Genomic DNA, 17,949 nt, shown 5'->3' with positions numbered 1-17,949 from the left:
AGAGGCGGTTTCCAGCGAAAACTTCCTTGCCGGTGCCAGGCTTCCCTCTCCGGGCTGCAGGGTGTGAGCCACCTCCCATCAGCGATCGGCGACGGGAGCAGTGGATACAGGTGTCCGCCCGGGTGTAAAAGGCCTCCCGGAGGGTAAACTCGCATGTGACAAGCAGTGCTAGCCCTGAAAAATTAGAAATTATATTTTGCATTTCCGTATCTTAACAGTCGTAAGTGAAGTGTACTAAAGTGAAACTCGCTGTGTACCTTTAAACTGATTGTTCACACTGTATGCACTGTAACTGACTAATGCACCTTTCTTCACAAAACACTGCCTTTTTCCTTCCTCCCAGACACTTTATCTTGTAAGTATCTGGTGGTGTAAATGACTTAGGAACATTTAAATGCAACCAAATGAAAAGAAACTTTCTGTTTTAAGAAGTGTTCCAGTTCTTTTCACTGCGTTCTTTTCTGTCACACACACACTTTCTTGCTGATAACTTACTCATCAAGATGATACAGAGTTGAATAAAGAGAACATACAAAATTTCTTTACCTCTCAGAAGTTAACAGATAAAATTTTGTTGCTTTGTCATAGCTTCATTTTCTTTTTCATAAACTGTTTATACATGATTAGCTTTGTTACCACTAATATTTCAGTTTAAGGTAGATTTCATAGTAATAAGTCATGCATTTGCTGTATAGGGACTTTGACCTTAACTGCTTAAATGAAAATCAATGTAACAGCTGAGACTAAAGAATCGTTTTAACTGTAGAAGATCAAATTCTGAGCCCAAGCCAATGATACTACCCCCAATTCCAGCTTTTAACAAATATAATCAGTATCGTAGAGTGAAAAACCTTTTTATGTTTGCTCTCATGTTTTCCAAATACAGGGCTAGTGTATACCATCAGTGCAAAACACGGAATGAATTCTTCAGATACAAAGTATTTCAGTTTCTTTTCCACACGCTTGCAAAATGAGTAAAAAAGATTTTCCCCAAAGCATACTCATGCAACCGGATTTCCACCCTGCGAATTGGAAAAGGCCATCTATAAGCCAAGGGGGCTCTCCCTCAAGTCTGCATGACTCCCAAGAGTCTGATTCTGAAAGCCTTGTTCAGGAGAGACAGTATCAGTTAGAACTCCAGCAGCGGATTCGTGAAAATGAAGAGCTGGTAGGACTGTATTCTGATGAGTTGGAGAGTGACAGCTTAGAAGAGAGCTTGGAGGAGATGAGTCTAAAAGAACAAGAAGGAGCTGAGTATGACACAAATCAATATACAAATGGAATGCAAAAGAATGATGGTAATGGAAGGTAAGGCATAGGATTTTAGTAGATGAGTAGAATAGTTCTGACCCTTTAAAACCTTATGCTCCTCAGAATATACATTACATATTCAAGACCAATTTATATTGCCAAAGTGCTATTAAGAGCATCTACGGACTTAGTTACACACAAAGATGTACTGTTTCATCTTACCCACATTCATAATTATTATGCCTCAACTGTTTATTGGCTAAAACACCAGTGTAGGAGAGTAAGATGGAAAGGAAAACATCCCTCACAGACCCTTATAGGCTCCCCACGTTACTGGTTCTAGACACTGCATACAGAGGCGAACGCTACGTGCCTATTTAGGTGCCTCTAAAACAGGCAGACAAGAAGGTAGGAAGTGGTGAACAGATATATGCTAACCACTACCCTTAAACATTACTGGTTAAGCTAATGGGGGAGCGTTTAACTACAGTTTCTTTTGGTAAAGGCCTATTATATGTAGATCCCCTCTTATTCCTGTCTACTTGATCCAGAACTGCAGTCCAATGACTGTAATGGGCTATGGACCAGGCACTATAATATTTAGCAGTACGTGCTGGCTACCATCTCAAATAGGCAACCACTGCCATGTAACTGTCAGACCTTCAGGTGGTGCAGCAGCTCTGAGATCATGGGCTAGAAGGTTTCTGGAGCTGGGCTGTGGAAAAGGACCAGAGAGAAAACAAGGACCGGTACCAACACATCCTCTTTTCGTTCCTTACAGAAAGACCTGGCCTGAGCAAACCAGGCCACTTCCTGTAAGAAAACTTAGAGGCAAAAATTGGTGGGTTGAATAAATGCAGTTTTGTCCTTATAGCTGTATAAATCTAAAATTAAAATTTTCAGGGTTACTGTCACCTTTAAACATTCTTTAGAAAGTGTTTACTTGGTGCATAAAATAAAATTTAATTTGCTGTCATGTGCATAAAGGGTTTAACACTGTATAAATTGGGAATAATTCTCAAGTTTAAAGGGATTAAATTAAACCTGAAGTAATAATAATGTGCAGTTTCAATTTAATTGTCTACTTAAAATAAAATGGCAAACAAATGAAGGCTAAATGATTAATAGCATGCTTTTATTCACCTCCTCAACAGGCAAAATGGTCAGTTATTGAATATTTTATTGTGAGTGCAAATGATGTTAATTGTACTAGAAACATGCTCTAATTTTTAGTAATTTTTTTGACTGAATACTGTGCTGAATGTGATGCTCTTCATTAAATGGAAATTTGATTTTATTTTGTTTGAACTTAGCCTAGTAAGTACTCAAATACAGTCCATTAACCGGAGCAAATATCACAGCATATACATATGAAACCCCCTCTCTACATCCATTACTAACCTCGGAATTTGAAGAGGAAATGCTGCATCTGTTGTCTACATACAACACTTTTGTTGATGAGTACAGAGTCCATCTAACCTTTATATCAAGTTGGGGGGAGAAATAAAAGGTGCACTTTTTGTCTGCAGATGATTAGAGATGAAGGAGCTCTTCACACTCATTTTGTTCCCATGCGGTGACCTGGCCTGCATAATACAATTGAGCTGCTGTGCACACATTTCAGCACAATAGAACTCTTTAGCATTATACTCTGTTATTTGAATCAGTGCAATTATATCACGTATTTCTGTACTCATTTCAAAATATGGTCACCTATTTCTGTTTACCTGTGGTGTATGACAACTAGGAATAATAATGTTTTCACCGATGTAAATCTTCTAATCTCTCGTATACAGGACACCACGGCACCAATGCTTACCTGAAATGAAAAGCATTGCTAGAGAAACAGATTATTTTATTATTAGGAGCCACTTGAAATATAGGCATAGGCATGTGGCTAATTTAGAAAGGATGAACAAATGATTTATGGAAATGTTAATATAATTAACCATGCCACAGTTTGGAGAATCCAGCAGATCAGTATATTTCTTTTAATAGGGGCTGAAGAGTCAACCAGGTTTCAGTGCCTATAAATGTCATTTTGAAAGGCTCACCATTTGTCAGTATCCAAGAAACCAGGACTATACTGCAGGTCCAGTTAAGAAAAAACAGTGTTAAAAGCTTTTTTCCCCACTCTCCTTATTCCTGCCACTGCCCGCACGTCTCCTGGAAGCCAATTTGTATGTATTTGGCCCCTGCAGTTGGTTTTCGTCCTGTTGGATCAGACCATAAATCATAAACAGAATCAATTGTGGTTAAGGCAGACCATCCATGGTTTAAGGCAGACCATCTTTGTTTGCTTTATGACAAATGTAGTTCAGAGCAACAATTTGGACACCTGTTAAAAAAAAAAAGCCAAACCCACAAACCTTTCTGATTTATATTTTTCTACTCTTATCTCAATGACAGCCTGTTTTTAATGAGAAGTTACTTTAAGTCTTTTATAGAGAATTTTTTATTGAAACATCATGATGTTTCATAGGAATGAGAAGAGAGAATAAAAATACAGAGCTGTAGGCTATTCTTGCTCAGACAGTTCTACTGACATTTGAGAGGGATTTTACTAGGAATATCACTTTTCTTTCACACAGCAGAGTCTTTGAAGAATGAGCAACACATACTGTCTTTTGTAGGCTACATCATTTTAGAGGAAACAACAGAAGCAATATCTTACAATAATTTCATCTTTTAGTTGATTCTACTAGTGCTTATGATTTCTATGCTAAATTTAGGATAAAGACTGTATTCTACTGTGATCTGAATGTTAGGCCAATTTATCATTCACTGATAATGAAAATTAAAAATGAAGAGGAGGTCCTGCCTAAATTTTCTACTAAAAAACTGTTTGATAAAACTGTTCTGATCCCAGTCCACAAATGGCCATACTGTATGCACTGAAAATTCAGTTGACCATATTTGCAGGACATTTGTTGGCTCAAATTGCACATTGAAATAATACAGAATTTATATGATTTATATATAAATAATGTTGTGTTTCTTTTTTAAATAGGAAACAACAGTCTGTGGACAAATATTTCAGCCTAAGATACAATCCTAATTGGAAGAACACAAAAGAGGTAGCAGAATTTTCTGAGGCAGAAAAGGCACGTCAAGTTGCTGGAGGAGGCAGCGTGGACGTTTCACAAGATTCATTTTACCTCCATTCCAATGGCTCCCCAGAAGAAAAGAATCAACAGGAGACAAAGTCACAAGATTCATTCTCAGGGTTTGGTACAGAATTTCTAAGCTTTCATGAACCAAATGCTGTGGTCAGCAGTGAACCTTTTAGGCTACATACCAAATGGAAGGAATCTGCAGATGGCTGTCATTTCAAAGATAGTCCCAGTACATACGGCAGTGCTTTTTCTCTTCAGATTCAAGAAGATCGACCACAAAGAGCAAAAAAAGATTTTGTGGAAAAAAATAAACGGACTTTAGGATTACGTTCAGAAAAGACAAATTCCTATCTTCAATTACACAATAAAAAGCAAGAAGTTCTTCAAGAGCAGGTGGGTAACTTTTACATGTTTTCTAATTGGTATAAACTGAGGACTGTCTGGTGTTAAAATGGAATAGCTGCATGATCAGGTTTGCAGAGGAGGTAAGTAGATTTACAATCTATCCTGCAACTGATAATTTATGATTTCCAACGAGAATCTTGATCACCCTTTATGGAATAATTGACAAGTCCTCAGTTACTCACAATCCCAGTGATTGCCTTGTTACAAACCTAGTTAAGCTATGTATATTCTTGGCCATGAAGCATGTCTACATGGTCACAGAGGTGATCTCTCACTAGTTTTTAATCTTTATGCTAAAGAAATGCTGTCTTCCTTCCTATGGGATCTACATTGCACCTTATCAGTGGTTCTTTTTTTGCTGCATCTGATTTTTCTCTGCTTAGCCAACACGAATTTGGTAATGATTATCTCTGCTAATAGCATATTCTCTGTTTTGCTCAATGCAGCAAATGCAAATTGCTTCTAATAGCAGAACACTCACAATTTTTTAGCTGCAGTAGGAAACCTTGATGTCACCATTTGGCTTAAAAAGCTGTGTTAGTGTTTTTCCACCTGCATTGATCATAACAAAAAAAATATGTGAAGTTACAATTGAGTTTGAGAAACAGAAAACATATTGTGGTCACACTGCTTTAAAGGACCATGCACGCTCTTGCTTATTACTGTCATTTAGGGCCACACATGTAGGATTATCCAAGAAATATGTGTCAGATTTGGGTGGTGAGACAACCCTTTCTCCCTACTTGCTTTCTTAGCCAGACCAAACCTTCTATTTGAAATCAGTCAGCAGATACTAGTCATGTACAGTACTTGGATTTGAGGTGCCTAGCTTTTTTATGATTGACTGCAAAATGTCAGACAACTTGTATTAAGGATTAAGTGGAAATGTAATTACAGTTCCTAATGAACGATTATACATGAGTTTGTTGCTTTTACTTGCTACTGATTATGCATAATGGGAAGGTGGGAGTCACTGAATCACTCCACGAGTTGTAGCACAGAAAATTCTTAACTTGCAAAACTACAGAGACTTTCTGCTTCAAGTGACACATTTTCTAAGGCTAATGAACAGTTGACACAACACTAGAGGGCATCTGCTGACTACATTACAATGAGTGTAACGGTGGACAAGCTTTTTTCTCGCAGAGCTATTAAGAGCACTTGTTTTTTTCAGTTATAATTTGCTTGATGGTAAAAATAATTGGTGTAGATTGATGCTAATTAAAGCTGTGTTGATATGATTATGTTTACTATTTGGGGAATTCTGAAAATGTTTCATATGTAAGTATTGAAGCCAGGGATCAGGACTTCATTGTGCAGACACTATTCAAAGATATGTAATAGAAAAAAAAATCTGTTAAAATCAGGGCTATGTTCTAAGATTACCTTGCTGAAGTAGCCATGGGGACAGCGCAGCTGTGACATAGCAGGAGCCAGGCAGCATGTGTGTAGAAAGGTGTGGGTTTTGCCTCAACAAGTTGATACAGCCGCAGCAGCATCACCACCTACTGTCAGCTAGCTTTGTATTTGCCAGGGATAGGCATAGGAAGAAGTGCTTGCCTTTCTTGTTCTTAATTGAGACATCCATTGCTCCATCTAGTTGAAGGGGGTGAAAGAAGGCCTGACGGAAGCATCTTGTTGACCAGAGCTGGCCCGTGAGCCAATTTTGGTCACCTCACCTGGAAAACTGTACCAAAAAGTGCAAAAACACCAAGTATGCGAAGAAGCAGACAAGCTACATGTCTTCTGCTGTGGCGATCAAACATGTTCTGAATACTCTTTTTTCCTAAACTGGATTATTTTGAGCTTTGCAGGATGTTGAAGCTGTTTTTATTGATACAATCGCTGTTGGCTGTCAGGTAGTGTGGTAGTGAAATAGTGTTTATATTGAAGTAAGTACTTTGCGTACAGCTTTTTTCAACTGCCATAACGATAGGTAAAATATTTGCAGCCTCATTCTTGGAAGATTTACAGCTGTTATCTCTGTGCATACAGACAGCAGGCTGTATGTACCAAAACATACCATAAATGTGTGTTGATCTGTGTATTTACTAATTTACATAGCATTTTATAAAGCATCAAGTTCTTTGCAGTGTTGCCTGATTCTTTAAGAACCTGATGATGAGTTTCTTTGAGAGAGAGAGAGAGAGAGAGAGAGAAAGAGAGAGAAGCAGTGGCCCAATCTAGCTCAGCTGTACTCAATATGAGTTGCTTTCCTACCTACAAGCCCCTTACTTCAAAGCAAGGAACATAATGTACAATTTTTTAATGGCTCTAGACCAAGGCACTCAGACTCTCTGTGCACTGCGCCTTACCTCAGTGTAAACACCTAATCAAGATTGCCTGCGCTTCAACAATAGCAGCCAAATGCAATTCGAGAACCACAAGCCTTTGAAGTCCTCACTGCAAAGGCCGGTTTTCTAGTCTGGGATAATGACATGCCATGATTGCTGTCTTTGTTGTATCTTTTCAGTAGAGAAGCAATTATGGGCCTCAATTTAACAGAATAGGCATTACACAGCTTATGATGCTCAAAATGCAATTTCATTTGATCATTTTCTCAATTTGATTGGTATTAATAGAATAGTTCACAAAAAATGCTGGCAGAGGTTGTGTCCTGTTCCTCTTTCAAAGAGATAATGTAGAAGTATGCTTTACCTGTCCAGTAAACTATCAATACAGTGAGTCTGTTGGTTCCACCAAAAACATCTTACTGACTGCAAAGCTGTATCTATTCACAGTTCAGAAAACCTGTGTGGTAACTTTTAATTTGTGAACTTTTCTAGTCACAACTAATAGAATCTGCGTCGCCATTTGGAGCAATGAGATCACCTGAAAACTCAGCAGTAGACCCTACCTACCTTTTCGTAGTTGTCCTAATCTCTCACCCCCAAAGATGAGAAGCTCAGCTCCCCAGAAGGATTTAACATTTCCTTCACGCTGATTTCAGTTAATGAAATTTTGATTTTCAGTTAATAATTCTCTTGGTCACAAATATCTCCTCAGCGCAAGTTCTCCTGTGTTAGCCAGTGTCACTCTGTAGTGGTGCGTAGGTACTTCTACCACATGCATGAGTCCAGCACTTAGTTAGCTGTAGTCTCTTTACAGTGAGACTGCCTAACTGCACACTTAATTGAGGTCACACCTACTATAGTACTTAGCAGGATAGTTTGGGACAACACAAGTATAAATAAAAAATAGAAAACATTGGGTTTTGTGAAGTTGTATAGATTGGGAAAAAAAAAATTGATGCTTTCAAGAAAAAATTTCATTATTGCCGTATTTATGAGGATATCTCTTGGCTTTGAAATCTGTAATGCCAGCAACCACCCTCAAAAAATTGCTCAAATTTGATTTCCAGCCATCGTGATACCACGACTGTGGCCATGTGAAGATGATGTTCTTGTTTGCGGGCTTGCTATTTTGCACAAGCTGTTTGATATTGTTGCCAGCCTATGTGTATTAGATGTTTTATTTCTGCAGCTGCTCCTTGTACTTTTCTACCAATATTACTATATTTTGCCATCTTTTTCTGCATGACTCTTGTTGTTCAAGACTTTGCTATGGTATGTGTCATCCATTAATATCTTGGTACACTGGCTGATTGCTTGGACGATGGTGATTGTCTAGTTGCTTTTCTGTTATTAGGTACATCCACTGGCTCTTATAGAGACATTTGAGAGTTACAAGTAGGTTTCTGTGCTGCATACTTTCTGCAATTTTCTTTTCCTCCCTTCTTAAAAGTACAAGGAATACTCCCTACTACCACACCACTATTAATTGTTTTTTTTCCTTCTTTTTCATTTTCTCTTTTAGCCGTTCATTTTCTTGTTATCTATTATATAATGCCTAACTTTAGCATTGTAGCTTTAATAGGAGGCAAATTATTTCTCATTCTTTCCCCAAGACTTTTAAATCCTTTCATCTAGGTGGGCTGTGGCCATAAATATTTTTGGTTTTTAGCTTACAGATCCTAAAACTGTCGATGAGGAACCAGTTCAGAGTGTCCTACCATTCCAGACTGTGAAAATGGAGCCTGAAGACAAATGGTACCTGAAAGCACAGCAGCTCAAGGTTCCTTTTTGATAGAACATGATAATTGAAATATATATATAAAAGCATTGAAGTTTGAATATTTAAACCTGTAATCTCATTACTTTTAAAGTACCAATTACTGACAATAAATCCTTAGATATATACCAGTAGATAATCACCAAAATTTAATGCATATGCTGCTTTATGTACCGAATGATTTTAAATCAAAATAGATCCCAAATCCCAAGAAATGCTGAGTCAAATAATCTTTTCTATTAAGGACATTATTGGGTTGATAATAATGTAAAAGTGCAAACTAGTACATGGTCATGTTTGATGGTTCATGAGGATTCTGAGCTAGAAGTTAACTACTGTTGCATTACTTGTCCCCTAAAATCCCCGTGAACATCAAGGGCTTACCATAAAACAGAAAATGTTACAAGTAGAAAAAGTTGCACTGACCTCCTCTGTACACATAAGTCTATAGATCTGTTTTATGCTGATCTTTCTTACCAATGCAATGGGATAGTCTTTGGCGCAATAAAAGAGACCAGGTTATCATCACTGATGAAAAACCAAGAACTTCAGAACCAGAACTTCAAGCCAACTGGAATTATTATTGGCAAACCTAGTTACTCTCTTTCTATTACAAGTATTTGAAGCAATTCAGGCAGACTGTTTAAATTCCCCGCTGTTTACTTAAGACTGGAAGCTGCACTTCTGTAAAGGACAAACAAGATTTTATGGTGCTGTTCATTGTGAGAGATGTGCTTTATATATGGAATTTCAGCATGAAGGAGGTATTTTACAGGGCTCCTCATTCTGTTTAAATGGGAAAACATTGGCCTGATCCCAGTTTGGCAGCAGTTCACGCTTTCCACCAGTGGCATAGTATGCCAGAACATTAATCGTTACAGCAGAGGTCGAGCTAACAAATCATCATCTTGGCACCAGGAGTCAGGATCCCCCAGTGCTAAAGCTTTCGCCAAAACATTCTGCTCTATATGTGGATTTAATACCTACCATTAAGTAGTTATTGTGAGTGCATATGCTATGTAGTTACTGCAAGTGTTGCTAACAAAAGAACCCTAGAGAGACAGGAGGATGAAATGGAGGATTTTAGCACTGACAAAGATTAAATGGACTGAGAATGGATTTGTATATTCCTTAGAAGGAAAGCCATGTCTTTCCTCAAAATGGGCAACACCTGATGCTGTAATTGGAAAGTGATAAATCTTAAATAAACTCCAGATTTTAGAGTATGTCAGTTTAGCTCAAGACAGTAGTCCTGGTGTGCTTAGATTCTTAAATTGTTTCTTATCATTTGGGTAATGTTTTGCAGGATACAGGGCAGGGAGGAGTGCTTGGTTTAGAAATGAAATAATTTAAATCATTGACATTAGTCTGTTTCTACTGTGGACCAGTCTAATAGTGTGTATATAGCCATTTTTTCCTGAAATTTAGTACAGTTTACTTTCATTAGAGGATAAAAACCAAGAACTGATTTGATTTTTGAAACATTTTCCCCAGATGCTTGACAGTGAGCTACCACTTGTCTACAGGATTAGAAACAAGTAGTCCCGTGCATTTAAGGGCACCTATTTTTGCACCTCATTCAGATAAAACTCCCTTATTCCATATTTACCACAGCATAATTTCTTAGATGTGCTCTGCATCTGTAAGGAACCATTTTTATAGTGTTCTGCTTCAGAATTTGTCTCAGGCCACTAAGCAAGTTTTGATGCAGTATTACGCATTGTCTGTGCAGCACCTGAATGGCATCTGTGCTTCTGTTCTTGACTAGGGGTTCCTACATATTTTAATTTTGGATTAAGTCTAGCCAGGCCATCACCTGGTCTAGCCACGAGCATAATTTACTGAGTCAGGGTTAGATACAAGCAGCACAGAGTGATTTTGGTGGGTCTAATCAAACTTGTGCGAACTGGCCTAACTCATTATCAGTACGTTAAAGAACTGTTATCATAGTCGTGAAGGATTAATACCATACGTAGGTCTCTTTAAGGGCCCTTCTATAAGGACAAGTTTTGTTAATTCAAAAACCCCAAACCCGAAGCTTTACAAATGCCACAAAGAAAGACTGTTCTCTATACCTAGTCTTCAGGACACAGATGCTTTTCCTTTTACACTTCACTCTCTGCTAAGAGCTCACTTTTAAAACTGATTTCCATCACGATACTCATTCAGCTGTATAAAACATTGTTATAACCTTTTTCTAGTTGTGAGTGTACATTAAACAGGGGTGGCTGGCTCCACACATCTCTGATTTTTAAAGGGACAGATGATTATGCACTCCAGCCTGTTCAGGCCTGTTCAAGGCACCACATCAACACATGTTCAAAGTTCAGTGCATGTTCAGAACTCAGCTTAGTTGTAACCTGCACAGCTATTTAAGGGCTGTGTAAAATAAGAATGTTGTCCTGAATTGAATCATAGAACAGGATGTAATCTAGTCAAAACATCAGTTAATCAGTTAGTTTGTAGAATTCTAAGAAATAGCTACATGAAAGGCATTGTGACAGGCAAACTTACCCATACACTTGTATATTGTTGATCTTAATGAACATATAAAATAGCAACTACTGAAATTCACCCCACTTTTAATAACTTGTTTTTAATAACTTGTTTTAGGATCACCAAAATAAGTCCTCCCAGAGAAATAAAATAAAATCCAACCAGAATCTCAAAGGGAGAGCTTTCCCAAGGAGTGATAGCCAACAACCACCAGGAAGATCAGCAGAACCAAAGTCTTCGCACCAGAGATACCACCGAATATCAGAATTTCAGACTGCTCCCATGCAGGCAGTGGAGCAAGACAACAGCAGCGCACTGCAGAAATGGCTGTATCCAAGTCCTTCTATTGGCCCTGACACTAATACAGCAGAAAATTCAGATACTTGCTTAAATGATTTCCCAAATTCAAGACATTTTGTCAATCAGGATTTTATCACATCTATCTATCCTTTTCATTCAACATTACATAAATTTAACCCAGCAGAGGTTGTATCTCCAGCATATACCAGCAAGGAGAAGAAGAAATACCAGCATGAGTCTCCAAATGGACTTCCACATGACCAGCAACATTTATACAACCATGCCACTGTGCAGCTTTTTGCAAGAGATAACAGTACCAATGGTCAAGCACATCCAAAACAGAGGAATATTTCATCTACTTTTAATGCCAATTTTCAAGAATTGGTGAAGGATCAAGTGTCACTTCAGGATTGCAAAAGACACATTTGTGTGGATAAAAGGTATCAGAACTATGCTATCAGTAGTTTATGGTAAGGATATAAGTGTTGAAACAGTATTATCATAACACTATGATGCCCAGAAAAAATAGAAATGCACAAGAAAATGTTTTAAGCTCCAAAGTATAAAATTATTTTCCTACAAACCTGCCACTATAGATTACTGCTAACTTAAGATTCATTATAACTATTGATTTTTAAATATGTTATTGGAAAAGGACAGTTTTGTACTCCAGGTTTTCTTGCATATAGAATTTTCCACAATTAAAAGTTTCCTTCTGAAAGTCTAGAAGGTGAAGTTTGAGAAATAGATAGCAAAGAGCACTGTGCGTAAACTAAGTCCACTGTTAGCTGCATAGAGTTATATCAAAACTTGCCTTCCAGAGTGAATATCCAGTCATTCCAGTGCCAATTCTGGCTCGCTACACATGGGGAAGGGCATGAAAATCCTTAGTTATGTAGAATTTCACCTGCCTTGATAAAACTGAAGGTTTTATTTCACATAGACAATTAATTCTTTCAGTACTCAGCAGGCCCAATCCAAAGCCATTTTCAAAGGCAGTTTTCATTGGCTTAAGCTAGCTTTGCATCAGGCTGAAAGTTTCCCTATCTATAATTTTTTCCATTCATTTTAAACAGTTTCCATACACTTGGGTGCAAACAAAGTCAGTCATTGTGAAATACCCATCTTTCCATCTTCGTGTTCCCCGTATATTCTGTGAGCAAGGATCATTCCATGTACAGATTGCTAGTTGAGCTATCTGCTATATACAAATGAAGATTCTTATTTTCCCCCCTCTTTCTTTTTTGAGGCCTTCTCAATCTTCTGTTCACAGTTCATCAACAGCCCCTTGTACAACCTCCCAATGTACACAAACGATGGAGCGACATCACCAGGAAATCACTCAGTTGACAGAAGCTCACTTAGCTGACAGGCACTTGTTCAGCCTACTTCCACCTATAATCCCACAGGTAGAAAGTGGTTCAGAGGTAGATCCAGAGAGCGGTGAAGGAAATCAAGTGAAAATAAGCCGAAGCAACTCAGAAGGATATCTCATGCAAATGGAAAAGCAAAAACAGCCTAAAGTCAGCAAGAAGGTAAGCAAATAGATGTGGGTTGGATGGTTTTACATTTCTATTTCCCCCTCTGATTAATGTTTTTTTTCTTAATAATCCAAAGATCTTCACCAAAAAAAAAAAAGGAACGGGGACTGAGAAATATTTCATTGTTACAGAGAGCACATTGACACATACTGACTTGCCCAGAGCATTAAAACCCAAGGAACAAAGGTGGAAACAGACGCTAAAATCATTTTAGTCTAAAGAGCAAGGCTGTTCACCACCACCACCTCTCCCTATGTCACTTTCAGTCTTGATTAGTTCTAAGAACACACAGAGTAGTGTTTGTCCTTTAAGTTAACCAATGATAAAATGATTTAGAATAAAGCTGTTTGTATAAAGCAGCAGGTAGCCAGGCCTCAGATCTGAGCAAACCATTATCCTGGTCATGCTCATTTGCTATCCAACTCAAATCTCTTGGTTTCCAAGGGAGTCAAACCGAAGAACAACAAACTTAGAGGATTTGTAAAGCTAACGGCATAAACATTATTACAAGTCTCCTGATGATCCCATTTTGGTCCTTATAAAAACTTGGTTCTTTTTGTCTTTTCTGTGTGTCCAGTTTCATACTGTAACCAGTTAACACAGATGCAGTGGAACAGCATAGAGATATCCCTGTGTGTCCATGACAAATTAAATGTTTAAGAAGTTAGCTCCAAGTCTCAGGGCAGATAAACTAAGCTGGAATAATTACTCATCTGTTTCGTCTAGGAGGCAGTTTGTATATTGCTGCTTGAATGCCTCTAAGAAGAATTAGCTGGATTATGATAGTAACTGAAGGGCAGGTTTCCTTCCCTTTCTGTTCCCCTGAGTTCAAACCATTATTTCTGTCCTGTATTTTCAGTGGCTTTCTCATGCTTCATATGTGAAGAATGCCACAGAGAATAAGACTGTTTATGTCTCACAGAAAAATCCAGCTTTTCCTAATAAACAAATGCAGTCATACTCATCGCATGAAGTGAGAAAACCCTTATTTTGTTGGAGACAGCTAAATGATTAACTCTTCACAGTATCTTAAAATAAAAGTTAGATGTAAATATATCACAAAAGAATAGGGATAACTGACACAAAGAAACATCAAATAGAAAATTCAGTGCATAGAATTAGTTTCTCTGCAGTTGAGTTTAATTTCAACATGTCCTTTGAAGAAATGCACATTTTATTTGCATATAGAAATTTCTTGGTGTTTCTGCATTACTCTGTGACTGAAATTACTACAGAGCTGATCATAATGAGTTTCCACTGACAAGTTTTTAAAAGGTAGGCCACTTCTAAAAATTAATCTAGTGTTCTTGAAAGAGATTAAAAAGATTCTGGAAGTATTGGGGTCTTTGTAGTAACGTCGTGAAATGGCATCACCCATCACTCATCTTCTGTCTTCCCTATGCACTTGTAAAGCTTTTGCTGTGCTGCAAGACATGTATTTTTCAACTGTCTGTGAACAATTTTCCATTGCAGTTTTGAGAACAAAGAAAGGTTACTATTACTAGTCACATTTGCCTAATTTTTTTACCACCAAAATCAGGTACTTTTATCTGCTTCTCTTTCAACAGTTTCTTTGGAGTTTCATTCTAGTAACAGTCAAATGGGTCACTTTAAGCTGTTTAAAAATAAAGCTCACAAAAGATCATTTTTGACTGAGAAAGTATTGCTTTGTGATTTGGATGATTGGCAATTACCCACCTAGATTCAAAGGAAATACAGTGTAATTTGATTTGTGCAATTAACTCAGTCTTTTTGGTCGCTTACAATCCTTAAAATGAGACATGCCAGAGGTAAGACTTGAGACCACAAGTTGAATCCTGCTCTTATCTTGGCTGTCTGCTACAAGACTTGCTTTAATTATGCTCTCTGTGAAATCATATAAAGGAAAATCTGTCACTGCTGTTTGTTTTTCAGCCATGTAGCTCAAAAGCCTACATAAATCTGAATGTGAAGCTTGGAGGCCTTGGACCTGACTATGAAGCAATCAAAGAGAAAGTAAGTGGTCCCTATTACATGATCTACTTTTCAGTTGTGCAAAGTAAACTTAGGCAGGGGAGAATGGCAACAAAATCACTGCTGAGAAGCAACTTATGTTTGTCTGGTACTTTATGTCCTTGACTCTAGCTTGAGATCCTAAGGGGAGATTTAAATAGAAGGAAAGACAACTATTGTGGATAATTTTAACCCTCTAATTTTGTAGTTCCAGAAACAGGGAGTAGTTCACAGAATTCAACAGGGCTAATTGCACATCAGTAAATTACACACTCATGTGACTGAGTTGCATTGTCATTCCCAGTGTAGAAAGTTTGCCTAACCTTCAAAGTGGAAGTAAAAGAAGAAGTTGTGTAAACACAAGAAGAAAATAGCTGGATGCAATGGAAATGGAGACAGATTGTTCAGAACAAGTATCTGAACAATTGGTATCATTTGACTTGTTCTCTGCTGATAATGAGGGTCTGGTAGCAGCTGTATATCTAGGGTGCTGCAAACTCCATCCTGCATGCTTTGAGACCCTATTAATCTGACAACAGGTGCTTTATATGGCATTCTTTATAGAAACATTGTAGGACAGCAGGAAGGAAAAATGATAAAATAATCATCCTTTTGGAGTCATTGAGAAGCCCCTGTATTTTCTTCCTCCTTGCCATAAATGAAACAGATTAGAGATCTGAAATTGGAATGGACAGAGTGGTGCATAGCCCAGGACTCTGTGCGTTTTTAACACCATCATAACACTTCTGGAACCTGGCATGTCACTGGGGTATCATTGCATTGAAAGGAAATAATTGACACTGGCTGATAACAGGGGCAAGGTAGAGTGCTGAATTTGAGCATAATGAATTGCTGGAAATCTAAAGACACAGAATATCAGTTAAGTAAATAAAACATGTCATTTAGGCCCTTAAAAGTAAGTACAGAGGTTTTAAAAGTCATTGCAAAAGCTGGCAGAAATTAGCACAGCCATTTTAGAACCGAACAGATATTTTGAAATGTTCAGAATAAAGATGCATCTGTCATCATTTCTGTTGAGTTCTATCCTCGATACGGTCCAAGAAAAAGCTCTTAAAAATGAAGAGTGACTAAAAAAGCTGTGCCATTTATCAGGATTTCCTGTTGTGTTCTGCTGAGGAATGATCAATAGCATAGCCAGGTTAAACAGCAACAGAGGTGTAAATGGAAGACTCCAGTGGAAAAAGTGTTTCATTGATGGATCTACTGAGACATTTAATTAACCATACACTTTTTCCCTTCTGTCAGAAAGAGAAAGTAAAGCAACAAAAGGAATATGCAAAGCAAATTAAGGAACACAATATGAAAAGCATTGCTTTGGTCCAGAGGTTACCTACAAAACCCCAGGATGTATCTTCAGTGTCAAGACAGAAGGTAAGAACAGAGTCCCTTTAAAATGCGTGCAGGGAGAGATTCTGGACTTTGCACAAAGAAAACGAAAAGCATAAATTTAACTCACGGTAGGCTAAAATAGTTTCTCCATTTTGATTTTCCTTTTAACAACTCTAAGGACTTCTACTGTCATGGGATCCTGGCAAGTGCTCATCTGTGCATCTATTCTGTTATGGCTGTAGATGTATGCCAAGAGTTGCTGATTTCTTTTCCAACAGCAGTTCTTAGTCCATGCACCTGCCTTGCTCTTCATGAGAGTGTACCAAGTGGAAACAGAGCAGTACTCCATCCAAGCTACCAGCACTCAACTTGGCTTAAACAGCCAGTGATGTTTTCCTGGGGAAAGGGTGGGAATAAAGGAGAGTGGGACGCCCCTAGGAACATTACCCACTGCAGCACATGCTCTGCTTCACATCAGCGGTAGAGGCCACACTACTGCAGAGTGCACTCTTCTAACGGACCACAGATATCCTCTTGCTAGTCTATTATCCACCTGCCTGTCTGTCTCACTCTCAAACTCTTTTCACTTCAGTTGCATAGCTACAGTAATTGGTCTTATTTTTCAAGCCCATACAACATTACTTTAGCCTTCACTGGCCTTCAAAAATAGCCCAAATGAGCAACGACTGACAACATGCCAGTGGCATACATAAACAAACAAAGGGAGCACTTTTTCCCTATTGCAGGAGGTAATAAAGCTCTGGAAATAGCATATACTTTATCCAATCAGTTCTGCAGGAGCTCACCTGCCTGGTGCTGAAAGCATGCTACCAGGTGTTTCTTCAAGGTGATGAATGAGAACTGCATGCTTCAGGAAGAAAGTTTTGGAGTTTAGTATCAGTTGAATTCCTCAGTTACTTGCATTTATTTCCAAACCTCACATAAACAACAAAGAGATGAAACTGCGTTCTTTGGATGTCAAAAGAGCTTTGGATTCCTTCAGAAGGCTTCCCAGACACTTTCACCAAGAACGTGAGATAATGCAACTTCCACTTGAGACATAACAGGTGTTTCCAAATACATGCGACTGAAACACAGACACCAAAAAATGTCCCAGGTTAAACCACGGCTCCGTCAGTTTCAGGATTTCTGTAATTATGTTTCCATTCCCTCTGCAAGACAGCTTTCAGGTTCCATACATCATTCTGTACTATTTGATACTCTTACAGGTATCTGCTTTGCATTCCTCTTTCAGCATGGCCCTGCTCAGCTTCGGTGAGACATGTCAGATCTAGAACAACAGCTTGAGTACTCACGTTTTTCTTTTTAATTTTGAAAGTGTCGTGGTTTAACCCCAGCCAGCAACTAAGCACCACACAGCCACTCACTCACACCCCTCAGGTGGGATGGGGGAGAGAATCGGAAGA

The 17,949-nt window shown here is 38.2% G+C and overlaps 1 protein-coding gene across 1 annotated transcript in view; it reads left to right on the top strand.

Annotated features, from left to right (window-relative positions):
* The first annotated feature begins 970 nt into the window (after window positions 1-970).
* LOC104080850 (chromosome unknown open reading frame, human C11orf63) overlaps window positions 971-17,949 on the top strand; it is an 18,924-nt gene continuing 1,945 nt past the window's right edge. The window contains exons 1-8 of the mRNA XM_009583377.1: window positions 971-1,308; window positions 4,262-4,760; window positions 8,736-8,846; window positions 11,457-11,756; window positions 11,853-12,109; window positions 12,889-13,174; window positions 15,095-15,175; window positions 16,439-16,564. Of these exons, the coding sequence (XP_009581672.1) occupies window positions 971-1,308; window positions 4,262-4,760; window positions 8,736-8,846; window positions 11,457-11,756; window positions 11,853-12,109; window positions 12,889-13,174; window positions 15,095-15,175; window positions 16,439-16,564 (1,998 nt within the window). The remainder of the gene's footprint in view (window positions 1,309-4,261; window positions 4,761-8,735; window positions 8,847-11,456; window positions 11,757-11,852; window positions 12,110-12,888; window positions 13,175-15,094; window positions 15,176-16,438; window positions 16,565-17,949) is intronic.

Source organism: Fulmarus glacialis, unplaced genomic scaffold, assembly GCF_000690835.1.
Source record: "Fulmarus glacialis isolate BGI_N327 unplaced genomic scaffold, ASM69083v1 scaffold25928, whole genome shotgun sequence".
In the NCBI taxonomy this organism is placed as follows: domain Eukaryota; kingdom Metazoa; phylum Chordata; class Aves; order Procellariiformes; family Procellariidae; genus Fulmarus; species Fulmarus glacialis.
The sequence above is the reverse complement of the archived record's forward strand: the minus strand, read 5'-3'. Positions and strand labels throughout refer to the sequence as shown.